The sequence below is a fragment of the Micrasema longulum genome, unplaced genomic scaffold (assembly GCF_059751315.1).
Source record: "Micrasema longulum isolate JH-2025_06_02 unplaced genomic scaffold, ASM5975131v1 h1tg000807l, whole genome shotgun sequence".
NCBI lineage: Eukaryota > Metazoa > Arthropoda > Insecta > Trichoptera > Brachycentridae > Micrasema > Micrasema longulum.
This window is the reverse complement of record NW_028277999.1, coordinates 27,898-38,231: the sequence shown is the minus strand read 5'-3', so window position 1 is coordinate 38,231 and position 10,334 is coordinate 27,898. Positions and strand designations below refer to the sequence as shown.

Genomic DNA, 10,334 nt, shown 5'->3' with positions numbered 1-10,334 from the left:
CACATACGTATGTACTCAATTGAAGTTTTAGAAGAATATTTTTATCGATAAATTTCTTGGGGTTTTTATTTCCCAAAAGAGTATTTTCAGAACATCGCAATATTTTATTCGTATCCGGAGGGCAATTCTTTAGTTAATTTGCCCTCTAATCGGCTCATAAAAATACAATTTCTTTAACCTATTCCCTTGCGCGTAGGTACATAAAACTTGTAGAATGGAAAGTTATCAACATAAAGAAAAAAAATATGTATGAAACCATTTTTCTTTGTTGAAAACAAGTGTATTATAATACACCTACTTAAATACAATTTGGTTTTAAAAAATCGTGTACTCTTATACTTAATTTTCTTTTTTTTTTTTCGTTTGAAAATCTATTTATAAACCCTTTCGAATTATTACATTCATTTTACAAAAATAATATAAACATTTTTTATTCATTCTCTGTTCTTCAAAATAATATTTTTTACATCTTTTGAAGAGTCTTTTGTTTAGTTTTGTCTGGTAGTTTATTATAAAATTTCAGCGCCTGGTTTATTAGTCTTGATTGTCCTTGTCATATTTTGGAAAGTTGCGTATGATATTTTTCTGATATTCTCGTATTATGTCCATGTTGACTACATTTTTTGCTAGTTTTAGTTCTTCGTCTACAATTACATTAGTAGCTAATTTATGGATAAATTTTAATGATTCTAGTTGAATGAGTTCAGATGTATTTAATTGATTAGTTTGTTTAAAAAGTTCTCTAGTTGCAGTTAGATAGGGAAGGTCAAATACTAACTTTAATATTTTATTTATGATCTGTTTTTATGTGTATTTATAAAAAATATATAATTTTAAAAACCCGTTTGGGCCAAAAGTATTTTAATGTTATTAGGTTAAGCCATATCGCACCCCGGGAATAACAGTGACACAACTAAAAAAAAACTCATTTTATAGGAGAGCAGTTACATACACCATCGCATCGTCCTAGTACCTATTAGTAAACAAACATTCATTCGCGAAAACAAACCCATTACTTTCTTTTTTACGCAAATATTAGCGTTCTTAGAATTTGCCCAAATATTTTAATTTTGGTGGCCATTTTCAACGAGTTGTACATTACTATTAGTAAATGAAAATCAAGTTGGGGTAGAGTGGGGTACGAACCTCGGACCTCTGATTCATGAATCCGCACCACTAGCCACGGGACCACAACCCTTATTTCTGTTGTAATCGATAGTAGCTGGCTAAGTACCCATGTACTTGGTATATTTCTGTTTTTATGCGTACCCACCCTTAACGATATGATTTTGTAATTTTCTTGTACAAAACAGTCTAGTATACTCCATTACAGTTGTGGCACAGAACGCTGTCTTGAGGAAAATCCCATTTAATTTTTGTAATTTTACCGGGAATCGAATCCAAAATCCATGCGTGGGGCAAGCGTTTTGGTCACTACACCACAGCCGCTTTCTTGTTTTTATCTTGATAATGTATGTTATTTTATCTTAGAATAGTATAACAATAAAATTACAGCGCAATATTATTTTATAACCAATGAAAATCGGATTTTACACCCATAGAATTAAAAATATTCCAGAAATCGCATCCGCGCATCAAACAGAACGCGACTAAACTACTCTTTAAGGAGTAGTTGAACGTTTTGACCCATTGTTTTCTTTGTAGACGTCGCTCAGTACGCAACTCCCGATTTGAATTCAACTATGCCGTGTTGTGTCGTTTTAAAGTAGATAAATACTAAAGAAACAGGATGGGATCACATTTCATGTGTAAGTAGCAAATGCATTACTTAAAAGTTTAATTATTTTTCCATCTGTCAGATTATCAAAGAAGACAACGCCGTGTTGGACATTTGACCGACATTATCTTTAAAACATCAAATATTATTTGACATGATATAAAAACTTTGGCTTTATGTAAAATAAAATTTGTTAAATTTTTAAATTTAAAAGTTCATTCTTTTAATTACTCTTATTAAATGGCCCTTTACTTATCTACTCTGTTGTGTCAATTAATGTTTCCGCGTGTACAACAAAATTTTAGAGATATCAAAAAATTGCCTTTTTTTAAATATAATTATCTTACATTTGTGTTATTATTATAATCGAGATCTGGCAACATTACGCGGCGACTTTACGCACGCGCGCGGCGAAAGTGGGGCAAAGTGGGCGTTTTTTACACACGGTCCAAAGTATTCAAATACGATTTTACGCTCCTTCTGGACTATTCTTAATTCTAAGTTTACTAAAAATTCTAGTAACATTTTAAATTTTAAACTTCTTATATTCTTATTTTAAACGTTTTAATGCGGAGGTACTCCGTATTTTTTTCTATTTTTAAAATTGTCTTAGATGTATTTACCTACGGGCAAAATCCTAAATGCCAAAAAAATATATTAAATATGGAGGTTCGAAAAACTTATAAACCACGAAAAAAATAGAAAGATCACAAGGACTTGTATAAACAAGAAATCACTCAACGTACAACAAGCAGATTGTTTAGCCTGAAGCATGAAAGATTGGGTTTGAGTGAACTTTTGTACTCGAGTTAGTGTAGTGTCAAAGACGGACATCTGTCATTCTGGTGGAAATTTAGGTAACAACTGATTCTGATAGATTTTGACTTATACTTTTGTATGGTACTATCTATGCGTTACAAAAACGGATAAAAAGTAAAAAAAAACGCCATTAAAAATAGGTGTTCATTTAAAAATCGGATTCCTGCATACTAATTTAGTTCTAAAACCGGACACCTGTACAACCAACCAATCAGAAGCCGGTATTTGGGTAAGGTGGCTAGTAAACTGTCATGACGGATAGTGTGTTGCCGTTGTGATACGCTAAAATTAAAGGTTTTCTGAGTAAAATTTTGTTGTCATTTCTTATTTCAAAAAACATTACCACAATACCAAATCCGCACCTGACAATTAATTAGAATGGTTGGATCAAAAACGGACATTTGTGACTGAGTTTGTGTCAAAGGCGGACATCTACAAGGTTTTTAATCAAAAGCTGACTACTGATTTTTTACAGTTAAATTTCAGCAACTAGTAATGAAATATTGATATTTTCAACTCGAAATGTGTGTTTTGAAATATTTATTTATTTATTTATTTATTCACACTCTTTATCAAAATACAATTCCATGTTCACTTTGCCCAGCTAACAAGGGTACATACCCCGTTCCAAGCTAGGCAATTACATTTTAATATATTATAATAGGTAACAAATTAATATAGAGCACAGACAAACAAAATATACAACTTAAGTATTGGAATAGAAAACAAAAATAATCTATCAATAGATCTATCAGGGATAAAAAGTGAGTGTAGCTAAAAACCATCTAGATCAGTGGTCCCCAACCCCCGGGCCGCGGCCCGGTACCGGGCCGTGGCCCAAATGGTACTGGACCGCGCAAGGGCCTGCTTAAAAATCAAAATTACTTTTGAAAAATCGAACATACCTCTAAAATTTATCATAGTGCTGTAATGACTGAAAATTAATCCCTATTGCCATTTCCGACCTCCTATCTATGTGAAGCGGGATTTTCTGCAGTGACAGCAACCAAAACAAAACAATGAAATAAACTGGACATAAACACGACACTACGGATGTCACAATCTCCTATTACCCCCAGATGGAACCATCTCGTTTCAATGAAGCAAGCTCAGGGTTCTCATTTATTTAGCATTAAATCAAAACACATGAAACTTTAGCATCGAAACTTTTAAACAAAATAGATAAATAACTTTCGAGTTTATATTTCTGCAAGATATCAGAATAACGTTAAAATTCCGATATTTAACCCTGAGCATTCTCAAAACTCTTTTCTCTATCTTGGAAAAAAATACTTTCAACCTTAAAATATTGAAAATACCAATGAATTCAAATAAAAATTTTAAAATTATCTGAAACTTAATTATCCTTCATTGTTATTATATATTTTTTCTTCATTTTTTCCACAAACCTTGTGTTTTCTTTACTTTTATTTGTCACTATACTTATATACCACAGTTTTAAATTTTATTATTATATATTGTACAAATATATAGTTACTTTTTTGTTTAATTCATTCAATGTGTGTCCCCTCCCTCCCCCCCCCCCCCCCCCCCCCACATCAACCCGGTGGGCCGCGTTAAAATTATAAAACGTTGACCGGTCCGCGGTGACAAAAAGGTTGGGGACCACTGATCTAGATGACAGATGTCTGTCTTTGATACTACACTACTCACTTATGTAGGTATAATTCATTTGCGAAAAAAAAAATAGTGCCATATCATAAATTCCTACTTTCGCTAAATTCCTTCTGCCTAAGTTTTTTTCTGGTTTCGCTAATGCCAGAAATACTTTTGTTATTTTTATAAATTGTTATTTGATTTTTTAATTACCTACCGTGTTTTTAATATTAAATATGTTTATTTTAATCTTCATTTTTTTTGGTATTGGCTAATTTTTAAAAACAAATTAAAATTGATTGAGCGTATAACTAGCTATTATTTATCAACGTGTCTGGTAGATATTTATTTAAAAAAAACAAAATGGGGTCTTTTCACAAAAAAAAAATGTTTTTAAATAAGCAAAACATTGCAATCGTAACGATATTAATATTTTTTTTCTTGTGACGTCAAAATTTTCTACAAAGATTTAAAATATATAGTTTCGTATATATCTATCCGAAAACGAGACTTGCATGAAAAATTCTACTGACACCAGTTCCATATTTTTATTTGATTATTTAGCGCTTTCACTTAACACCAAATTTACCATCTACCTCTGTTAAAGGTTGTTTCATTACCCTTATCATACTTCTCCGAAATGTATAAAATATATCTTATAGGGTCAAATAACGTTTAAACTATACAAGCTGAACAACTACAAAATATTATCGGTAAATAATATTTCAACTTTTTATGATGCCTATACGTAACTGATTATTAAAGCTAGGGTTTCCTAGGACAGCGGTGCCCGTATTTTTAACGGCCGTAGTGAACGGTGATGCAGTAGACAGCCGTCGTAACGTCGACTAGAGAGTGGTTTCCTAGGAAAACGGTGTTAAATGGTGTTGATAACACCGTTTTCCTAGAAAACCACACTCTAGTCACCGTTACGACGGCTGTCCACTGCATCACCGTTCACTACGGCCGTTAAAATACGGGCACCGCTGTCCTAGGAAACCCTAGCTTAAGCGAATTGGTACTTGATGGTGAATTGGGGATAAACAATATAGGTACTTAAAACCCCACTTCCTTTTTCTAACCATAATACAAATACGCTAGATGTATATACTCTAAGAATACGCTAGATGTATATACTCTAAGAATACGCTACTCTCCTATTTTTTTTTCGCAGACAAAATCGAACGTTTTATTGACAAAAAAAAACTTATTTCAAATAATGACAACTTTACCCCGTTAAATAGAAAACAGAATGCCAACAAAAAGTTAAATAAACATATTATACTTGGGAAAGCGTTGGCTACTCTGCTCTCCGTATGATTGTCAATTGTCAAATTTTGTGATAACCTAAAATAATGGGTTCACAAAATTTGTTTTTCTGCAAAAGCTCAATATTTTAGATTAATTCCACTATTATAACTTTTATTAAATAAACAAAATGTTTGGCTCGGATATAAGTGATTACCAGCTTAATTCCGTGTTAGCTCAGTGTTGTGGAGGTGTGGCTGTTGTTTATACAGCATTTCATAAGCCTTCGGGATTGACGATTGCTGTAAAAAGATTTTATTTAGACAGGGCGAAAGAAAATGCTAATCTTATTCAGGTACTCGAGTTTTCAACCCGTATAACTGTCATTTCAATGTCTCGTAACCGTTTGTATTTGTCATTCAGCAATGTCAAATGTTGCCCTTATTTTTCAGCAAGAGATTTTAACCACTCGACAACTTCAGCATCCGAATATCCTGCCATATCTGAGCACATTTGTAAATGGATTAGATCTGTATATTATCTCACCTTTGATGTCCTATGGCTCCTGTAGAGATTTAATTAACAAATATTTTAATGAAGGTTTGCCGGAGTTAGCCAGCTGTATTATACTTAGAGAAACGTTACAAGGGTTGGATTATATTCATAAAAAAGGATATATTCACAGGTAAATCAACATTTCTTTATTTTGCCTATTTGCTCAAGAATTACATAAGCAACCAAGATGTTATTTAAATGTGTATTATGTTTTTACATAATTGTTACATCTTGAAGGGTACGCATTTTTATTGAGAAATAATCAACCTCCAACCTGAGTTTTTCCTGTGGTAAGAATCACAACTATTATTGTTGTGATTCAAAATGAAGTTGGCTGTAAAGTAAGCCTTGGATATAAAATATATTAAAATAATTTTGAAGGTGCAGTGTTTTTTAACTGGTTTCACGGTGAACTAATAATTATTTTTGGTTTGTTTCCAGGGGTATACGTTCAAGTCACATATTGGTGAGCGCGAACGGTGATGTTTGCCTCAGTGGGTTACGTAGTGCAGGTTCACTATTGTTACAGGGAAAGCGACAAAAAGCTTTACACTGTCTTCCTCCACCCTGTCATAACAACTCTGCACTTATTTGGTTAAGTCCTGAGCTTCTTGAACAGGTTCGTATTAATATTTAGTATATCCTTATCCTAGTGGTGGGGGTCAGTGCTATGCATGCTCCGGACATCACTGCGACCTGTGAAGATCAATTGTGACGGGTCCCACAAAGTTAGTGTATCAAACATTTCAAATATTTATTTATTTGAGGCAGTGAGACAGAGTTTTTTTTTCCATATTTACCTCACTAGGTAAGCCTATGTTAAGATGAGAATGTATTTTTTTGAAAAACCAGTATAAGTATAAATATTATATAAATATAATAAATTTACTGATTTCATCAATCTGCTGATGTAATAAAATCTGTAAAAATCAATAAAAAGCTAGCCATTAAAAATATATAATTTATTGACGGTGCTTGTCAGAATCCTTTGCCATAGTTTTTACTGTATCACTTAAGTAATTAAAATTATTTACAGAATTTAAGTGGTTACGATGAAAAGTCTGATATTTATTCTGTAGGAATGGTAGCTTGTGAGCTCGCCAATGGTGCTATTCCATTCTCAGATATTCCAACAACACTAATGTTAACAGAGAAGGTTCGTGGCCATACACCACAATTATTAGACTCTACTACATTCTCACATATCAATTTCCAAGATGATTTACAAGCACCGGGTGAGTAATACGAACTTTGTTGTATGTAATTTGAGTTTTTTTGCTTTATTTACACTAAGTGCTTGGCTTTAGTGACGAGCGTTTTGAGGCGCGGCGCGGGCGCAGTTCACGGCACCCTGTCGCGCCTGCGTGGTCACAATAGACGCTACTTGTGTTACCTTATGTTTGAATTCACAGCGCTCGCGCCGCGCCATAAATCGCTCGCCACTATGGCTAAGCACTAAAACGATTCATTTATTGATCGACCTGGTCAATCTTATTTCTGATCTGTGTTTTTAATATCATGTCATGTTATTCATATTTCCCTGTGAATAAATTATATTGCCGCCTTTACCGATCAAAAGACTAACAAATAATCTCCCCATTTGAACTGCTGTTTAGGTTTTGTTTTGATTCTGTTTTTTTCTGATTGTTTTATTTATTTTTGTTTTTAGGCGAACGTCCTCTAACAAACTCGAATTCCTTTCCACTTCCTGAATCCTCAAGTTCCTCCAGTTTTGTCCCCCCTGAACAAATGGCTCTCTATCACCCTTCGATCCCACAAAATCTCTTAGAAAAATTAAACCAAAACTTAGGTTAGTACTCAAATCTGATACTTGTTTTAAATTGACTACCTACTCACATTTTGATAATGTATTATTCTTGTTTAAATTTTTAATTACCGTATATACCCGTTTGTAGCTAAAACTATATAAGACTAATAGGTATGAGTAATTTGTTGTCGGTATACTGAGTACTTATTTATACTTTACTCAATATTCTAGTTTAATGGTGCTTTGTAAAGTACTAATTTGAATTTACACATCTTGTTATATATAGTCTTAATTTGCATCCGGATTGAGCCAGGAATAAAAAAATCCTCGCTTATAACATTTAGAACATGAATACCTAACCTAGAAAATCCGTCTTAACTTTGTTGACTTAATAAAAATATTCACATCCTTTTCTGCATCATTAAAATGCTTTGCTAACATGCCATTAACAAAAAAGTGAGTATGTTTGCTGTTTTCCTGCTAAATTTATTAGATCTTCTTTATAAATTTTATCATTAGAAACACGAAAAGCCGTGTTCATTTAAACATGAATAATGTGATAACATATATCCCATGCATAACATTTTCTTCTAAATGGCGGTAGAATCATTCAAAGGTTTTCATATCATTTCACTTACTGGTGCCAATCATCAGGGCTTATGCAATATAAAAATGAACTTTCAAATCACTGATTTTGTGATTTTTCTTGATAAATAATTACAATTTGGTCATTGAAAATTTTAAACAAAATGAAAACGTAGTTAAGTAATTATTTTGCAATATTTGTCACTACGATAGCAATTGGTAAAATCTGCATATAGCTTTTTTGCTTTCCGTCGAAAATTTCTGCTTTATTTTTTTATCTTTGAACTAATGTAGAAATGTACTTGACAAGTAGTATTATTATAAAAATCTAATATGTATTTGGTCAAATTTCAATTGGTAGAATAGAATTTATATTGCTTACAAATTGCACATTGTTTTTAAATTCCAACCAGATGGTTTTATAACTGGCTTCTTTATAGCATGCTTCAAATTAAAATGGGATCAGGACCTTTCAAATCCTAAATGTTCATGTCGATTGCAAAAAATAAAATACTTAATGTACGCAAACTATACTTGCCTGATCTTTTTCAACTTTAGGCATCCTTTGGTATTTGAAAGGTAAATTTATAATACTGAGAAATGCTCAATAATCGACCTTTAATGAGAAATTATACAAACAAAAATTATGTAAACCAACGTATACGTTTAGTTCTCCAGTTAAATAGTATTTCAATGTTCACAGATGCCGGCGTGGGAGATACTGCACCGAGTGGAAGTGCTCTTCATATGAGACAAGTTTATGCCACAAGAAGATTGACAGAATCCTTCCATGATTTTACTGAACTTTGTCTCCAAAGGTATACATCCTACACGTTATGTGAATACAAGATAATATATATTTTGCTGAATTAGGGTGAAAATAAAAATATTACTCGATTATTTAATAGTCTGTGTCCGGGCTGATGAAGAATACAGTTATGTGTGTGAAATAGAACCAGAATTCTGGACTAGTGTATTTGATTCGATCGGTACTCTCAGGTTATATTGAAAAAGGCAATGAAGCAAAAAAACATCCGCCTCGTAGTGTAGTGGTTGGCGCGTTCGCCTGCCATATGGCGTAAATCAATATGTGGTAAATTGTACATAGATGTTTGTGTTGCAAAAATATACTTCACTAAATTTATTTATTTTTTTTAATAAGAAATATTTGCGTTTTTATAATTTACGCAAATATTTAATTTTGAGGGCCATTTCCAACGAGTTGTAAATAACTCACTATTAGAAAATGGCAATCAAGTTGGGGTAGAGTGGGATTCGAACCACGGACCTTTAATCCGTGAGTCCGAGACACTAGCCACGGGACCACAACCCGATTTTATATCATTGTAAAGGTTGCTTGGTAAAATGTCATTTTATGAATAGAGAGACATTATATTATTATTACCTAACTTTACAGAGAACCTGAGTTGAGACCTTCTCCATTACAACTTCTTCATCACACTTTCTTCAAACAAATTAGAAAAACTGATTCTCTTCCTCAAATGCTGCAACCAGCTCAACTAATTGAGGATAGAACAGGTATTATTAAAGATGATTGTATGTAATGCCATTTTGTTATAAATCGCCTTAAGGGTGCTGAAACATATTTCTAAATTTATATTTATTCTGAGATTGGGGTTATTCCAACAACAAAAAAATACATCCAGTGATGTAAACATTTTAAAACCGTTAATCTTTTTTTTTCTCAGATAATCTACCCGCCATGATTTTGGAGGATCAATTATCTGAGATGACTCTGGAAAATCCCTGTGAATGGGACTTCTAACACAATGTGATATTTACCTATTATGCACAATATATACATATATGATGGCGTATATGACTCCTGCTTTAAAATGATTATCAGTTAAACCTTATCATAGTTTAATTTAAAATAGTGGATTTATAGGAAAAATGTTCTTGTTTTTAAACGTGCTTTTGTTGATTCTATCATAAGAATTATTATATTTAATAAAACACTCTTTAGGACAGTAAAATCTGTGT

The 10,334-nt window shown here is 32.6% G+C and overlaps 1 protein-coding gene across 3 annotated transcripts; it reads left to right on the top strand.

The window, feature by feature from the left end:
- Window positions 1-5,383: 5,383 nt before the first annotated feature.
- Stlk (Ste20-like kinase) lies at window positions 5,384-10,327 on the top strand. 3 transcript variants are annotated; one of them, XM_088230684.1, is made up of 8 exons: window positions 5,384-5,777; window positions 5,875-6,107; window positions 6,419-6,596; window positions 7,014-7,212; window positions 7,647-7,787; window positions 9,034-9,148; window positions 9,748-9,869; window positions 10,040-10,327. In XM_088230684.1, exons 1-8 carry the CDS (start codon window positions 5,613-5,615, stop codon window positions 10,114-10,116), a joined length of 1,230 nt encoding a protein of 409 aa, XP_088086810.1. In that variant the 5' UTR covers window positions 5,384-5,612; the 3' UTR covers window positions 10,117-10,327. The 3 variants fall into 3 exon arrangements, with proteins under 3 accessions (XP_088086810.1, XP_088086811.1, XP_088086812.1); XM_088230686.1 differs by having other exon boundaries at window positions 5,462-5,777; window positions 7,057-7,212; XM_088230685.1 differs by lacking the exon at window positions 7,647-7,787 and having other exon boundaries at window positions 5,440-5,777.
- Window positions 10,328-10,334: the final 7 nt, after the last annotated feature.